The 18,907-nt window shown below is 39.2% G+C and overlaps 1 protein-coding gene across 1 annotated transcript in view; it reads right to left on the reverse strand.

Annotated features, from left to right (window-relative positions):
* Positions 1-18,907, reverse strand: part of LOC130909395 (dynein axonemal heavy chain 9-like) — a 238,714-nt gene that overhangs the window by 180,103 nt on the left and 39,704 nt on the right. The window contains exons 12-15 of the mRNA XM_057825789.1: positions 16,746-16,902; positions 12,321-12,425; positions 2,588-2,745; positions 538-676 (exon numbers count right to left, since the gene is read on the reverse strand). Coding sequence (XP_057681772.1) covers positions 538-676; positions 2,588-2,745; positions 12,321-12,425; positions 16,746-16,902 — 559 coding nt within the window. The remainder of the gene's footprint in view (positions 1-537; positions 677-2,587; positions 2,746-12,320; positions 12,426-16,745; positions 16,903-18,907) is intronic.

The raw sequence follows: 18,907 nt of genomic DNA on the forward strand, positions 1-18,907 counted from the left end.
CTACGCAATTTAAAAACCAGAAGCTCCACAACTTATAGATTAATATAGCCCAATAGTTCATAATGAATCACTAAATGTGTAGAAAATACTGAATTAAGATTTAGTAAAGTCCTTTTACAGACCACAGCTTTTTTTGTCACTGCATGTTAAAAGTTCCGAGCAACAAAATGCTGAGTTCCGACACACCCAGTCATGAGAGACTGAGAAAAATGTGATTTAAGGTACACTTAACAGCTACTTACAGGTCAAAAATGGTCTTAAAATAGGCCTGTATGTGCCTCATAAAAATATTTTCCTGTGTTGATTTCCATTGAGAGCATATGTATCAGCAGCAGTGGAGAGTTTTACAACTTTAACTCATTACAGAGCTGTAATTAGCATGACAAACAGTCCCTTGGTTGTAAAGGTATAAACAAAAACATCCTACACTAGTTTTTTTTTCCTTTTCATTCAAACATGACAAACTGTTTCCTAATTTTAAACGGTAATAACAAATCTTTCAGTTCTCATGTCAATGTCATTGTGCATCATTACTACCTGTTTTGAAAGAAGTTCTTTGCATAATGTGTAGAGCGTGATAAATTTCTTCGCAAGGGCCCGGGCATCAATGAATCCCTCAGCCACCAACATAATTTCACAAATCAGCTCAAAATCAGGCACCACCATGGCACACGGTCTGTGAAAAAGTGGAAAGAACACACTGGAATATAACATCGCTTCGACTGTAAGCTTGTGTCAAAGGATTGAACGTTGTCTATAGTGAGGTGCATTTTTAGGCTTATCAATTGCATTTCAACATCACTTGTTGTTTTAAACATTAACTGGACGTTTCTATTACTGTCTATATTCAGCATAGTTCAAGTGATGTTGGTTTGGCCCTGCAGATTACATTACAGTGCTGGCCAAAAGTATTAGCACCCCTGCAATTCTCTTAGATAATGCTCAATTTCTCTCAGAAAATGCTTTGGTAGGATTATCTTCATTGATTTTGCTTGCACTGAAAAAACACACGAGAGAATGGAAAAAAAAAATCATTACCATTTTACACAAAACTCCAAAAATGGGCCGGACAAAAGTATTGGCACCCTTTGAAAAATCATGTGATGCTTCTCTAATTTGTGTAATTAACAGCACCTGTTACTTACCTGTGGCACATAACAGGTGGTGGCAACAACTAAATCACACTTGCAGCCAGTTAAAATGGATTAAAGTTACCTCAACCTCTGTTCTGTGTCCTTGTGATGTACTACATTGAGCATGGAGATAAGAAAGAAGACCAAAGAACTGTCTGAGGACTTGAGAAGCAGAATTGTGAGGAAGCATGGGCAATCTCAAGGCAACAAGTCCATCTCCAAAGACTTGAATGTTCCTGTGTCTACCGTACGCAGTGTCATCAATAAGTGTAAAAGCCCATGGCACTGTGGCTAACCTTCCTAGATTTGGACAAAAAAAGAGAAAATGACTAAAGATTTCAACAAAATATTTTGCGGATGGTGGATAAAGAACCTTAACTAACATCCAAACAAGTTCAAGCTGTCTTGTAGTCCGAGGGTACAACAGTGTCAACCCGTAATATACGTCGGCGTCTGAATGAAAAGGGACTCTATGGTAGGATACCCAGGAAGACCCCCTTCTTACCCTGAGACATAAAAAGGCCAGGCTGGAGTTTGCCAAAACTTACCTGAAAAAGCCAAAGAATTCTGGTCAGATCAGACAAAAGTAGAGCTTTTTGGGAAAAGGCATCAACATAGAGTTTACAGGAAAAAACTAGGCCTTCAAAGAAAAGAACACGGTCCCTGTGTCAAACATGGTGGAGGTTCCCTGATGTTTTGGGGTTGCTTTGCCGCTTCTGGCAATGGACTGCTTGACCGTGTGCATGGCATTAAAAAGTATGAAGACTACTAACAAATTTTGCAGCATAATGTAGGGCCCATTGTGAGAAAGCTGGGTCTCCCTCAGAGGTCATGGGTCTTCCAGCAGGACAATGACCCAAAACACACTTCAAAAAGCACTAGAAAACAGTTTGAGAGAAAGCACCGGAGACTACTAAAGTGGCCAGCAATTAGTCCAGACCTGAATCCCATAGAATACCTGTGGAGAGATCTGAAAATGGTAGTTTGGATTAGGCACCCTTCAAATCTCAGAGACCTGGAGCAGTTGGTCTAAAATTCTAGCAGAGCATGGTAAGAAACTCATTGATGGATACTGGAAGTGGGTGTTCGCAGTTATTTTGTCTATAGGTTGTCCTACCAAGTATTAGGCTGAGGGCGCCAGTACTTTTTTCCAGCCCATTTTTGGAATTTTGTGTAAAATGATAATGATATAATTTTTTTTTCATTCTCTTTTGTGTTTTTTCATTGCAAGCAAAATAAATGAAGATATTACTACCAAAGCATTCGTAATTGCAATTATTTTCTGGGTGAAATTGAGCATTAACTGACAGAATTGCAGAGGTGCCAATACTTTTCGCCAGCACTGTAAGTGTAGAAAAAAAAAACGAGGAGGATCATCCACAGAGATGTGTGTAGGATGAGATGTCGAGAAAATTGCTGCCTTCAGGAATGCTGCCCGCAGCCATTTGACTGACCTGAAAAGAGCCTTTAGGTTCTCAGGAAGCTCAGTCCTCCCAGCATAGCCTGGATTCATCGTGATGAAGATGCCCACAGTAGGGGAAAGGTTTATGTCTTCGCCCATGAAATTAAACCTCAGCTTTTTATCTCGGATGGCATCTTGAATACTTTTGACCTGCGCGGCAGTACAAATCAGACAAATACAGCCAAAGAGGATGTTCATGACTAACTTATGTAGTGAGTATATTTGACAAATTCCGAAACATTTGGGAAAATGTAATTTTGAGTAAACTAATTAGTAATTAATGTTGGCATAATACAGGTAAGCAAGTCCACAATAAATTAATCAGCCCTGAGAGCAAAAAATACAACGTGGACTCTGAGTATCATTGTCAGAGATGACGAGGCGGAGTCAGCTGCAGAGTTCGGGAAAAAAAATATTCACAAAAAACAAGATGACTGTGAAGACTAAGGGCCCAAGTACACCAGATGCATGATCGTTGCGGTTCCGGTCCGATTCAGTGTTGACTGCGTGCCACGCAGTACGTCAAAAACAGGCTAATCATACCGGCTGCGCACGGCTGCGGTCCGCCAACTCCGTTCCCTCGTGAGCGCTCGCGTGATCGCGAGCTATAATGTGCCATTTAAAACAACGAAAAACACACGGAGTCTGTACTCATCAGAGAAGCAGAGATAGAACACATTTTTTCTTTGCATACTGATATTTTAGTTATGTCTGTCTCTTAATTCCAGATTGACTGCATCATGTTGAGATCAGGGCTCCGTGTGTGGGGGTTAGGGGGGCGGGGCCCTATCATGCCCTTGGTTGTGTTGGTGGGTTTATATCTTTGTGCACATTTAAAATTTGTGGCACATAACATCTCATAGAACTGTTCTAAAAAATGTTAAATCATCTGCAATATTTATAAAATGGATAGCGAATTATATACTACACGAACTAAAAAACAGCGTACTTGGAATTGGTGTCTCAATACTGCAGATTCCTTAGCCCAGCGCAAACTGTTGGTTTTTCAATGAAAAGTCAAGTAAAATGTAGGAAAGAAAGAAACGTCTTGAATAGACCGCCAGGTCGAAACTTGTGGGTGTCTCTTTATTCTCTTTCGTACTGTACTTTTCCCCCTCGACTCTGTATACAAACCGATATTGTGTGTGCGCCGGGCACGAGAATTTCTGCAGTGGAACCACTTCTAGATACGCTGCTTTTTTTTTTCTCGCTCAGCACGTCGTGTGTTTGATATCATTGTCAGAAAAACACACATAATAGGACACCTTGCAGCTTCACTTTTAATGCTGTCCTTATAATAACGATCTGCTGCATCGTATATCACTTTGTGACTTTCCACCTCCATGATGAAACGTTCTTCGCACATGTTCGCTGGTGTTTAAACCGTGAATTAGCAACTGGGCTGTTACGTCCAGGCCCAGCTCCGCCCATTTTGTCCGATGCGTGTCCTGCAAAAATAGAAAATAGCCTATACTGGAGATAGTCCGCAGGCAATCCGGAGCACTGACGCGGCCGGTATACGTTGAACAATAGGATATAATGGGAACGGATTGGCTCCGGCGCTATTTTTTTACCAGAGTCGGACTGGAACCGCAACAATCATGCATCTGGCGTACTTGGGCCCAAAGAAACAAACACTTCAGCACAAGACAAGTGGGATGCAGACTATTTATACACAAGAGGTGATGGAGAACAGGTGGAAACAATAGGTGATTAGGTGACAAGAAGAAAGGCAAGTGTACAGACACAAAGAGGGTGATGGCTCTAAGCCTGTCGCAATATGCAATAATTCCATTTATTGCACATAAATAAAAATAAAGGCGGTAATTTTTCCGCTGCGATTTATCGCCTCGCGTGCACGTGCGTGCGGCAGAAATGCTGATAAAAGTTCGGATTCCTTGTTACCAACTGCGCAAAATGCATCTTCGTTCCAGGTCTGCCAAAAAATAGCGCCAGAGCCAATTGTTCCCACTATATCCTATTGTTCAACGTATACCGGCCGCGTCAGTGCTCCGGATTGACTGCAGACCATCTCCGGCGTGCCGGTGTTGTTGACGTGTGGGCGCGTCCCATCAGGGGTGACATTTCACGCGGGGCGGCTATTTTTCGGCACAACACTGGATATTTGTGTGGCAAATTAAGAGCGCTGTGCTTCAAACTCATCCTGTTTATGAAAGTCGATTGTCATATGCTGGTGTTGTGCAGTAATGAGCAGACGTTTGCTAACTTTTTTAATGCGCGCACACACTAGATATCATGAAATAGCAAACTAGATGTGCTACGTCCCATGCCATTGGTTACATGAGCCCAGAGTGATTATGGTACACATAGTCTATATACTACAACGATGAATTATAAACCGCCATGACTGAATGGAAGTTAAGAAGGCCAGATCAATCCATACCAGTGACTATAGAAAATGCTGCAAATATTGGTATTTCAGTACGTGACACAGATGGATTGTGACCACAAATAGGATGTCTTGCTCATGTAGTAAACCTAGCTGCTGAGAGAGCTGTAGCAATCAAGTGTGCCCCGCCTCACTTTACAAACAGGAAAGATTGTTCTCAGCACTTTTATACTTAATTTCTTCAGATCAGTAAGAAGTAAGCACATAGATATTATGGACTAAAATGCATGTTTATATGATGGCAATTTAATTTTTGCTCGTTCGCAAAAAAAAAAACAAAAAAAAAAACAAAAAAAAAAAAACAATAAAATAAAAGAAACAAAAAATACAGTTATTTTTTTCCCCAGGTCATTAAATGTATTGAATCACATCGAAAATCTAGCCCCCCGTATCAAAAATCGTACCGAACTGTGACTTAACTGTATCGTTGCATCCCTATGGAACACCATTGCAGAAGCTATGAGGGGAAAAGTTTTCATTTGCCTAAGTGCTTAAGTTATTAACTGCAATTGTAGTTTTTTTTTTCTTGAAAAACACATTTATTCTGTGTTTCTGTGCAGTATTAATATTGTTGTCTTTTACTTAAGAGGCATGGTCTATTGTTTTTGTGATTTCTTATCGCGTTTAAATGGGTGTACTTGATCTATTATTATATACTGTATTCTCACTGTTATTGTAAATTGGTTTTTAAAAAAAAAAATAGGGGGGTGCAATAATATCGCATATCGCAATAATTTATTAGATAAATTATCGCACTAAAAATGGTTATCGCGACAGGCCTAGGTGAATAAGTATATTTTATAAGTATATTTAGCCGTCTTTTTGCGGGAATTTGTGTTTGAACTAGGGCTATCAAACGATTAAAATTTTTAATCGAGTTAATTACAGCTTAAAAATTAATTAATCGTAATTAATCGCAATTAATCGCAATTCAAACCATCTATAAAATATGCCATATTTTTCTGTAAATTATTGTTGGAATGGAAAAACAAGACAAGATGGATATATACATTCAACATACGGTACATAAGGACTGTATTTGTTTATTATAACAATAAATCAACAAGATGGCATTAACATTATTAACATTCTGTCAAAGCGATCCATGGATAGAAAGACTTGTAGTTCTTAAAAGAAAAATGTTAGTTACAAGAAATTTTATATTAAAACCCCTCTTAATGTTTTCGTTTTAATAAAATTTGTAAAATTTTCAATCAAAAAAGAAACTAGTAGCCCGCCATTCTTGATGTCAATAATTACTTACACAATGCTCATGGGTGCTGAAGCCTATAAAATCAGTCGAACCCAAGCGCCAGCAGAGAGCGGCAAAACTCCATAAAACACAATTAACAAGTGAGCGTTTCACTGTACCGTCATTTAAATCTGTCTGAGCGGGACATCTGCGTTAATTGCGTCAAATATTTTAACGTGATTAATTTAAAAAAATTAATTAATGCCCGTTAACGCGATAATTTTGACAGCCCTAGTTTGAACCATTTGTTAAGAGCATTGTAAAACAAAAAGTAAACATTTTACAGCATTTAAGATGGCTAACTTTTGCTATCCAAGTAAGCCAATTGTTCTTTTGTTGTACTTAGAACCTCATTTATTTTTTTATACTGTTTGAGGCTCAGCTATATTCTATGTTCCTTATCCAATTAATCGATTATTCGAACTAACTAGTTATTTGAATACTCGACTACTAAAATAATTGATACCTCTAGCCCAGGAGTGTCCAAACTTTTTGCAAAGGGGGCCAGATTTGGTGTGGTAAAAATGTGGGGGGCCGACCTTGGCTGACGTCCTTTACGTAGAACAATACATTTAAGCAAATTTTAGCAAGCCATTCTGTGTGTCGCATTTGCTTTATTATTTTTTTAAATTACAACTAGCCTTTGTGGCGTTCTCTTTCGACTCTCGGGCTCGGGAAATACTGCTGTTGTGAAATTAAACTAACTTCAAGTTGCTTCTTTTCTCACTGCGGATGTTTCATGTAATCTTGTCGTACATGTCAGCGTGTCTTGTTTGGTAATATCGCCTCACATTTAACTCTTTAAAAACAGCGACTGTCTCTTTGCAAATGAGACACAGTTGTTGCGCATTTTGGTGAAGAAATAGTCCAATTTCCACCTGTCCTTGAAGCGTCGGCCGTCGCAGTCAACTTTCTTCTTTTTTTTTTTTTTGTTGATTGTCGCCATTTTAGAATATGGAAGTAATGGGTCACACAGGGTAATGTTGCTTAGAGTGCTGCTGCCTTTTAGTGGGTAAATGAGGAGGAGCATTTAGTGTGTAAGATAGTTCATATGCTAGTAGCAGTACTACTGACCAATTTATTAAGTCTATGTGCGGGCCAAATGTTATTGATTTTATGACAGAGGCTGGGGGCCGGATGAAATTTGACCACGGGCCGCATTTGGCCCCCGGGCCGGACTTTGGACATGGCTGCTCTAGCCCTAAATTGCAAACATCTCGTGGAGCAATTACACACATAACAAAAAAAACAAAAACAAATGAAAACTGCTCATAATTCTGAATAAAAAAAACTATTTTGTATAAATGTGCATTGTAATTGCGGCATGGCTTTCGAATATTGACATTACATGCCTGTAAAGGCTCAAACTTACATAGTCCAAATTCCATCAATTCATGTTCATCATATGACATCTGGTGGCCGTCTGTTTGGATCTGCTTTCTTAATATGGGACTCGCCCCACCACCTGCGTCATAGCAGAACCAACCGGTAATAGAGGATGTCACTCTGTGATGGTAGCTGTTCCCACTTTAGAAGGATGGATTAGTTGTGCTGGCCCACGCTTGCTATGGTGAGCGTTTGCTCTGTGTAGCAGCCGCCACTGATGCAGGCCAAGCAAGTGAAACAGGCTGCTGACTGTCACAGTACAGGTTTGATGCTCCTCTCTCAAGGTCTACTTCTCCACATATAAGGCACCATGATTTATTATTCATTAAACCTTGCAACACCTAGTCATTTCTGTGGCTCTTTAAAATTCTCCACACTCACATGCAGGGTCTTGAAGAGAAGACTGCTTGACTTTCATTGCAGCTATAACAGAAAGGCAAGGGCATAGCACTGACTGCTTTATAGAGCAGTGACTAATGAGCCGGGGAACACTATCACCATTATCAACATGATCCTAATCAGCGTCTTTATCAGTTGTATATGCTATTCCATGACAGTGTTTCACTTGCATGGAGGAAAAAAAAAAAATGTCAAAATGGGCAAAGGCAGGACATGAATGCTCATGAGACCGCAACCGCACAGAAAGGCTTCCTTTGATGTTAGATAGCAGAATGTGCTATGACAGAACAGTGAGCATCAGCTGAAACACAGAAACGGCCTGACTTCTAACGTGCTAGCTAGGTCAGATGTGTTTAGACTTCTGGTTCTATGTATGAAGTGGAGGATGGTGAGAACTGGAGCTGACTGGATCGTTGTGACAGAGAGCATGAAACATTAAAAACTCTTTCTGGAGACTTTCCACAGTAGCTGGTACTGATAATACGCTAGGAGGAAGTGTGTTGTCACTTGTAATGAGCCATAACCATGTCCAATGAGAAAATGGAGACAAATTATTATTACCATTATTTTAAAATAATATACGGATGTTTCAGAATTCTTTTCCTTTTGTAAGTAGAACCTGTAGGATCTGTAGGATAACATCTTGTTGATGTAGAAACCACAAGCTAAAAGAAAGCAATTGCACTACAGATTTGGTAGTGCAATGTTGCCTCAATTTCTTCAAATGACGGTTAAAAGTTAATCCTAGGGCTGTCATCGATTAAAATTTTTAATCGAGTTAATCACATCTTAAAATTTAATAAATTGTAATTAATCGCTATTCAAACCATCTCTAAAATCAGAGGCAGAGTTTGACTTTTGGGGCAGGGGGAGCACGACATGTTGATGACTCCATAATCGCAGTGTCAGCAATAAAATTAACTTACATGAATATTTATAATAATAAGTTGACAATGAGCGATTTTCGTTTCCCATCATTCTTGAGGGCAATTCTAAATCAGGCTGCTTAGGCAATATTTTTCGCCAAGATCGTCATACAATGAATATGGTAAGCCCGCCGATGCCGTGCCAATGTAGTTACCCCAGTCAAAAATTGTATCCCCTGGCCGGAGCCATATGGAGGTAAATTTGTTTCTTTATTAATCAATCCAAAAAAAGTTGTTTCAATTAAAAAAAACAAAAAAAACAACAACAAAAAACTTGCGTCAATCAAAAAATATATATTTTCAATCCAAAAAAAGTCGCTTCAAAAAAAGTGTTTGAAAGCAAAAAAAAATTTGAAACTCTGAACTGAAAAATGCATGTGAAAGCTATTTTGCTTTTGAAGTTTTTTTTTTTTTTTTTTTTTTTTTTTTTTGATTGAAGCAGCTTTTTTTTATTTAAGTAAAGTTGATTTGAGTTTGGGCCACATTTTGGCTAAGACTTTGTCTTTATTATTCAGTCAAAAAATAAGTTGCTTCAAAAAATATATATTTTCAAAAAGAAAAATCAAAATTTAATAAAAAATTTCAATCATAGAAAACGTTTTTGAATGCGAAAAAAATATTTGAGATTGAAAAATTTGCATTTGAACACTTAATTTTTCACTGAAAAAGTTTTTTTTTTCTCGTTTTTCTTTCTTTGATTGAAGCAATCCTTTTTCTGTTTGGGCCATATGATGGGTAGGGCATTTGTGTCTAAACCATTCAATCCCCAAAAAAGTTGCTCAATCAAAAAAAATATTTTCAATCAAAGAAAAAAATCATTTGAAAAATAAAATTGCCCTCCCTTATTATTTTTTTAATTATCTGCAAAGCAAATGACCGTCAAAGGTGCTAGTTACATGATCTGTTCGAAGAATAATTTTGACCCATTATAAAGATTTTTTGGTTAATTTCATTCATTTTTGTTGCTGTTTTATTGCGTTACAACTTTCATATATATGTAGGAAAGTCAATTTCATGCAATGACACTTTTCGGCCACCAGGGGGACCTGACCTCCCTGGCCCACCTTAAAATCCGCTTTTGTCTAAAATATGCCATATTTTTCTGTAAATTATTGTTGGAATGGAAAGATAAGACGGATGTATACATTCAACACACTGTACATAAGTACTGTATTTGTTTATTATAACAATTGATCCACAAGATGGCATTAACATTGTAAACATTCTTTCTGTGAAAGTGATCCACAGATAGAAAGACTTCTAATTCTTATAAGATAAATGTGAGTACGAGTTACAGTAATTTTGATAGTGTGTCTATTGTGACTAAATATTGCCATCTAGTCTAGAGCTAAACGAAATTTTTGTTTGACCAAAGTCTTGAGTATTATTTTGCATAGGTATTTTGATTGGGAATGCCAATTCTCTTTGCATTGAACGCTTTTCTTTTTATGAACATTATTATTTTTTTTTTTCTTGAGAGAGAGATAGGGATATTATTTTTGTTGTGCTTTCACTAAATTATACTGTAGCGACTTAACTGTTCTTAACTGCCCAAATGCATGAAGGGAAGTTGGGCAACCATGACTGTCAGTGGTGGCTGCAAATGGTATATCTTCTCTGTGTTTTGTACACTACAGGGTCTTAAGAAAAAGATCACTGCCTGTCATTCTTCCCCACGTTGTTCACGACCATACTAGTTATAACTGCTGCGGAATAGATGCCAAAGCTTATACCAATAAATAGCGCGGCTTCAATGAATGTCTATGTCCACTCCTCTCGCTTGTCTCTGCCTCTTAGCTCTCAATATACTTAAAACGGCGCCATTATAGTCTGATCGCGGCAATGCGTGAGTGGGTCATTCTGCACATGCGTTAAATGCTTTATAAATTTTAACGTGATTGATTTAAAAAATTAATTACCACCCACTAAGGCGATAATTTTGACAGCCCTAGTTAATCCTCTTACTTCCATATGCTGTGGTATGAAAAAGTATCTGAAGCTTTTGGAATTTCTCACATTTCTGCATAAAACCACCATCAAATGTGATCTGATCTTTGTCAAAACCACACAGATGAAAAAACAGTGTCTGCTTTAACTAAAACCGCTCAAACATTTATAGTAGGGCTGTCAAAATTATCGCGTTAACGCGCGGTAATTAATTTTTTTAAATTAATCACGTTAAAATATTTGACGCAATTAACGCATAAAACACCATTTACCATTTACATGTCCCGCTCAGAAAGTATTCTGCCTTTTGGTAAGTTTTACAGCAAGGCTTTTTGTGCTGTCCAACAGCGAACTCTTGTGGTTGCTTTGCGACATGGTTTATTGTTTTCTTGCCAGTTCATTATAGCTGCACGACGTCTCGGGCTGATAATGTTGTGCTTATATGATCCTTGGACAAGATTTGTCCATAAGAATGGTTGTTGTAAATAATGTACATATTATGTTAGTAAGCGAAATGTTATATTTTTTGTATGAGACGCTTTTTGTTTATGTTTAGTGAACCTGAATAGCGTGCTAAGCTAACGTTGTTGCTAATGCAATGCTTGTGTACTTTTATTTTGTAGTTTTACGACGATCTAAAGAGGACAATGGTTTGAGGCCATTTTATTAATAAATCAGATGAAAAAGGAAGAAGTCTAATTATTAAGGCGTCGTTCACTAGCTGTCTAGCTTTGGAAAAAGTAGACGCTTCGGAGTGAGGACAGCATAGACAGATTTAAATGACAGTAGAGTGAAATGCCCACTACAGTCCTTATGTACCGTATGTTGAATGTATATATCCATCTTGTGTCTTATCTTTCCATTCCAACAATTTATTTTACAGAATATATATATAATTTACAGAAAAATATGGCATATTTTATAGATGGTTTGAATAGCGATTAATTGCGATTAATTACGATTAATTTTTAAGCTATAATTAACTCGATTAAAAATTTTAATCGTTTGACAGCCCTAATTTATAGGTTTTCATATTTTAATCAAGATAGTATGCAAATAATGACAGAAGGGGGAAAACCATCACGTTTACTATTTTATCCTCGAGCCTTGATTTTGACACAAATGGAGCATTATATGGATGGAAATAGTGAAATGACCAGGTTGGCCCAAAAATATATTGACATGAAATGACAATTTCCCCAAATTATTCCTTTCATTATATAATTTAGGAATATTTTTGAGTGATCAATCAATACTGCTAATTAGCAAAAGCCTATTTTGCATAGACAATGACACAAATAAGATTGAGATAAAATAAACATAGGAGTGAAAGGATTTGCAGCGTTCACAGGCTAGCGTAGGAATTTGAGGACATTTCACCAGGAAAAACAGGACATTTTCTTACCTGTACAGCCACCACAGACAGCACCTCTACTGAGATTCTGTTAAATTCGTCAAAGCAGCCCCATGTGCCTGTCTGAGCCAGACCTTTGTAGATGTTTCCACAGGACTGATGGACAGAACAAAAAGAGAAGCAAGGAGAAAAATATTTAAATGGACAGTCAGGTTTAGATAGTAACTACGAAGTTAGACTACAGAATGTGGCGGGGGGCGAGCAGATATGAAGGCCATTAAAATGCTTTCCAGCGATGTATATATCAAAATATTGGAATCGTTTGCATTTAAATCGAGTCAGGCTGCGATTTATGCACCCACGCTGTTAACCGAAGCGTGGTATAAATTTCAAACTGTAGATGTGCTAAGTAATACTGACTAATCAGAAGCGGCTTGACAGTGTCAACCTAGCCACAAAGGATGTTTTATTTACACCAGGAAGACCTAAATGAATCAGCAGTTGCACGGAATCTTAACTACGGTTGTTCCGATCATATTTTTTTTGCTCCCGATCCGATCCCGATCGTTTTAGTTTGAGTTTCTGCCGATACCGATATTTCCCTATCCGATTGCTTTTTTTTTTTTTTTTTTTTTTTTTGCTCCCGATTCAATTCCAATCATTCCCGATAATTTTTCCCGATCATATACATTTTGGCAATGCATTGAGAAAAAAATGAATAAAACTCGGACGAATATATACATTCAACATACAGTACATAAGGACTGGATTTGTTTATTATGACAATAAATCCTCAAGATGGCATTTACATTATTAACATTCTTTCTGTGAGAGGGATCCACCGATAGAAAGACTTAATGGAATTCTTAATGGATAAATGTGACTTTGTATATTGTATATATTGTGACAAAATATTGCCATCTAGTTTGGCCCAAATGCATGATGGGAAGTGCAACCATGACTGTGCATAGTGGTACCAATTGATATATCTTCTCTGTGTTGGGAAATAACATAGGGGGTTAAGAAAAAGATCAATTACTACCTTTCTTCCCCACATTGCTTCCCGTGATATTTCTAATCGAAGGGAGAGGGATTGTGAGGCTTTAGCCAATTAAAGCAAGGCTCCAAAGGCTGCCAAAATTCACTCTACTCATTTTACGCTGCCTTTTAGCTCTACATATAGGTAAAACTGCGCCATTACAGATTGAGCAGGACAATGCGTGAGAGGGTCGTGCAGCGCATGCATTAATTGCGTTAAATATTTTAACGTGATACATTTTTTAAAAAAAATTAATGACCGCCATTATCGGGATAAATTTGATAACCCTACCTTAAGCCAAAACTAAGGAGTTTGGATGAGTGTAACATATTATGTCTGTAACGTTAAATACAATTAGAAAACGATTTAATTAAAAAATATATATATATTAAAAAAAGGCATGTCCAATATTTTTTTGCAGATTCCGATACTTTGAAAATGACGTGATCAGGACATCTCTAATAATGACGATAAAATATTCAATCACCGACTTGACGACGAGCTAAAAATGTGTCTTGTGAGATGAAAACATAACGAGATGAATGCCTGTTTTCATGTGACAAGACGAAAATGGGACAGAATGAGGCCATAAATTCACAATGGCTTGCATTTTTTATTGTACTGTATGTGTTGTCTACATCGTATCAGTGTTTGGTTGTGTCACTCATGTGATGTGCTGCCCCCCCACACAAACCAGTGTCCTCTCCAGGTTCCAGGCTTGGTTATTTTGAAACACACAGTAATTGTTGCGTTAGCCTTTAAAGCAGTTTTGCTTTCGTCAACAATGACGATAACGAAAATATTTCGTCGACGAACAAATTTTTCATGACGATGACGAGGTAAAAACGTGGCTTACGGAGAAGTGAGTAAACATCATGTTTTTGTCAGGAAAACGCGGGCTGGCCGGTGGTGTGGACCCAAATGCAGGGAAACAATAATGCAGCAAGGCAGGTGGCAAAAAAACTCAAAAAATGTTTTAATAATAACTAACAAAAGCACAAAGTAAAACCAAAAGGACTGGGGGTCAAAAAGGCAATGTTCTAACCAAAACTTACTTAATCGGAGGGACTGGGACACAAGGGCTTGGACAGAACTTGAAATTGACATTGACAATGATGCAATAAGGAGTGAAAAGAAACCAGGAGCTTATATACACACACAGACAAGGAGTAACGACACAACGAGCAACAGGTGAGCACAGGAGGATGCAGGTGGAGGATACACTAGGAGCAGGCACAGCAGGTGAAATCAATGGGCAATCACAGGGACAAGTCACACTAGGAGAACCAACACAAAACCTAACAGTTTTGTATTATGTCAAATACTGGGATTATTTTAATATATAGGTGGCTTGCATTTTGTGGCTGACATGGTCCTTGTCCCCTCGGTCGGTAGCTTGTCGCACATTCCCCCGCCGGGAGAGCACTATACTCGGCTTATTGCCTTCTTCATGTGCCCGGTGTTCTGTCAAATTTTCCCACCGATCAGAAATTGCAACTCTTGTGTTAAAAATAGCCGCGAATACGGTGATTACAAAGTAAACACTTCTAACGTGCTTTAAATTAAGGACTACTTATGTTTGATCATGGATGGGCTGTAAATAGCTCTCCTCATACACATTAGCTGCACATGTTAGCTGCACAACAACTGCATCCGCCCTCCTATGAGTCTCTCGCTGTTTACGACTTTGCCGAGTAGTAAAGCATTATTTTGCCATATTTGTGTGAACCATTTGACAGCTACAAGCTCCTCTGACGTCAGCCGGTGTGTCCGGCGGTCATTGTCAAGCTGCTTGCCCGCAAACGAGCCCTCTGCCCTCAGCAGGGGAACGACGAGCTCTAACTTGTACGCCGCCGGGCGGGTTGCCGATCGGCGAAGACAATCGACAACCCAGTCGTCATATGAAATGATCCGGGCTAGTTATGTGTGATTTTCCGCTTCGAAGACTTTGAAACATCACTCGGTTCGGGTTAGCATGTCGGCTAGCTGTCACGCCTCTTGGTTTGTTTACATTCTCCGAAGCCGGGAAAGGGAAATGACATAAGCCCGACTTAAGTGGCATAAAATATCATTCGGGAGGTGCGACAGTCAAGGTGAAGTGGACAGTTTTGACCATTATGGAGTAATTTAGCCATGTCGTCCTGAATAAATGCATTTTTATTTTTCATATTCCATTTAGCACAAGACTGTTATTTGTCATGACCATGCCATTTATTTAGCGATTGGGGAAAAACACTTGGATAAAAAGAATATCCTGTAAAAATATTGGAGTAGAGGGACTGAAACAATGATATATTGCGGCTCTCTTCGTCGCGTTTTCCACATTCTGACTAATTCCCCCTCAATGGGCTGAATAGTAAAACCGATGAGCCCATTCTCCCGCTGACGTCATCCACCTGTTGGGGACGCTAAAGCCCTAGCATGGTAGGCGTGGCTAATCGGCAGATTAAAAGACTAATTTCTCGTCATCTGCCCTTTGCTAAATTTTTGTATATAGTCGAATCATCTCAAAATATGATTCCAATTCACATAATAATGCTATTTAAGACTTTTTTCGCCTGTCGTACACACTTTAATGGCTCACTCAAGTCGGAAAAACACCAGAAAATCGGATTTGTTTGAACCTAGCCTAAGACTATTTTTGTCCAAAAAAACAACAACACTGCTCTTGTAAAATGTGACACTGACAGCAAAATAAGTGGTCAAAATGTTTCCCACCCACGCTTTAACTTATCCTAGCATCAACCTCTGACAAGCGAATCGTCCTCTAAGGACTAGACCGAGATGAAGGAGGCAACCGAATTCTCTCCAATTACAGGCCAAAGGAATCCTTCCCTGACACAAAAGCAGAACTGACTGGCGGATTGATTCAAATTGTGAGCGTACGAGATTGTGTATGCAAGTGCCTAAGTGAATATGATCAACAGTGTGGAGCGCTGATGCCAGTTTGTATGGGCCTGTGTTCCTCCCGGAGTATATTAGCAGTTCTTTTTGACACATTGCTGGGATGTGTATAGCCAGGGGTGCTGTATGCCTGGATACTGTAATGATGCACCTGTCTGGGGAAGCGGGAGGTAGCAGGATCGCAAGATTATGTTTATGCCTCTTTTGACCACTCTATATGCAGAAGGTGTGCAAGAGTATACATGAGTGAATAATAAATCAGGTTGCAGCCAGGGTGCACTGAGGGCATTTTGACAAGGCTCAGTGAAGAAATAACTGTCAGGTTGGAGCAAATCAGTTCTTCTTCCAAAGGCGGGGAGGAAAAAAGAAGATGAAATGAGGGAAGATGAAAAGGGAAGGCTGGAAAAGATGGTTGACACCTTGAATGACAAATGCAAACCATACTGCTGACAGAGACATATTTGGTAAGATATATACAGTAGCATGGGCTAGAGTGAACATACCAGTTCAAATGTGAGCACTTGTTGACTTACCTTGTAGTCCATCTGCTCAGAGCAGTTAAATACATAGACCATGATGCCGAGTGCTCGCCCCAAGTCTTTGGTTGTCTCCGTTTTACCCGTCCCTGCGGGCCCTGCCGGCGCGCCACTCATGGTCAGGTGCAGGGACTGAGTTAGGGTGATGTAACATCTAAATGGACACACATACAGTATTACCACGTAAGCCTGGGTTAGTCGGCCACAGTGAGATTTAAAAATATAATGTTGTTTGTTTTTTGCTGATTACATGACCAACACTCCTGGAGGTTGCTGTCGACAGTCTTCTTGTAGTCTGACAGGGTGTGAAGGGAGTAATATCTATTCTCGTATATACTGTTTGTATTACTCTAATAAACCCAATATAAAATAAATAGCATTTATATCATAGTTTAAGAAAAACAAGCAGAATATATTTGATATCATGAACAGTTGGACTTGAAATGATTAGAATTTGCAGAGCCAAGACAATCGGGCAGATAAGGGCAGAACAGATACAGGACGCCTGCTGACCACGGAAGCCCAACGCACGCGTCATGTACTGTGGGGAGAACAAGTATTTGATACACTGCCGATTTTGCTGGTTTTCCCACTTGCAAATCATGTAGAGGTCTGTAATTTGTATCATAAGTTCTCTTCAACTGTGAAGGACGGAATCTAATACAAAAAAACAGAAAATCACATTGCATGATTTTTAATAATAAATTTGCATTTAATTGCATGAAATAAGTATTTGATACATCACAAAAATCGAACTTAATATTTGGTACAGAAACCTTTGTTTGCTATTACAGATACCAAACGTTTCCTGTAGTCCTTGACAAGGTTTGCACACACTTCAGCAGGGATTCTGGCCCACTCCTCCATGCAGATCTTCTCCAGAGCCTTCAGGTTTGCTGCCGGGTAACACGGACTTTCAGCTCCCTCCATAGATTTTCTATCGGGTTCAGATCTGGTGACTGGCTAGGCCACTCCAGGACCTTAAGATACTTCTTACGGAGCCACTCTTTCGTTGCCTTGGCTGTGTGCTTTGGGTCATTGTCATGCTGGAGGACCCAGCCACGACCCATCTTCAGGGCTCTCACTGAAGGAAGGAGGTTGTCAGCCAAGATCTGGCGATACATAGCCCCATCCATGCTCCCCTCAATACGGTCCAGTCGTCCTGTACCCTTGGCATAGAAGCAGCCCCAAAAAAATGATGTTTCCTCCTCCATGTTTCACGGTTGGGATGGTGTTCTTGGGTTTGTACTCATCCTTCTTTTTCCTCCAAACACGATGAGCTGAGTTTCGACCAAAAAAGTTCAATTTTGGTCTCATGGATCATCCAGATGGTCAGTGGCAAACTTCAGCCTTCAGCCTTGTGCAGGTCTATTATTTTATCCCTGATGTCCTTACACAGCTCTTTGGTCTTGGCCATTGTGGAGAGGTTGGAGTTTGTTTGTTTGAGCACTTGAACAGGTGTCTTTTATACAGGTAACAAGTTCAAACAGGTGCAGTTACTTCCGGTAAGTAGTGGAGAACAGGAGGTGTTCTTAAAAAAGAACTAAGAGCCGAAATATTTACTAGTTGGTAATTTCATGCAGTTAAATACAAATTTATTATTTAAAAATCATACAATGTGATTTTCTGGATTTTTGTATTAGATTCCGTCCCTCACAGTTGAAGAGAACTTATGATACAAATTACAGACCTCTACATGGCTTGCAAGTGGGAAAACCAGCAAAATCGGAAGTGTATCAAATACTTGTTCTCCCCACTGTAGCTGACTGAGCAAGATTGATGCTGAAGTGATAGGCAAGACATCTACAAGCCCACATCTGCACCACCAAATCTTGCAGTCAACTCTTCTGGACAATCCAGAACAAATGGCAGGACATCTTGTCTTGCCACAAGGAACATCTGATACGGAGGAACCCGCGGCCGAAGAGTGAACACTCAGCAATCACGTGGCGCTGAAGATGGCAAAATCCTTAATTTTTGTTGCCCTGACAACAGTAACACCCGAATTCTCCTGTCCAATCCACAACAACAAACACACCCTTCTTCCGGACCACAGCCCGCCTCACCAGAGCCTTAAAAAGACTGAATTTTTAACTAATCAAAGTCATTTTTCTCAGGAATCTTTTAACTTGTGATATGGTGACCCTGGATCCAGCTTG

Source organism: Corythoichthys intestinalis, chromosome 21, assembly GCF_030265065.1.
Source record: "Corythoichthys intestinalis isolate RoL2023-P3 chromosome 21, ASM3026506v1, whole genome shotgun sequence".
Classification (NCBI taxonomy): domain Eukaryota; kingdom Metazoa; phylum Chordata; class Actinopteri; order Syngnathiformes; family Syngnathidae; genus Corythoichthys; species Corythoichthys intestinalis.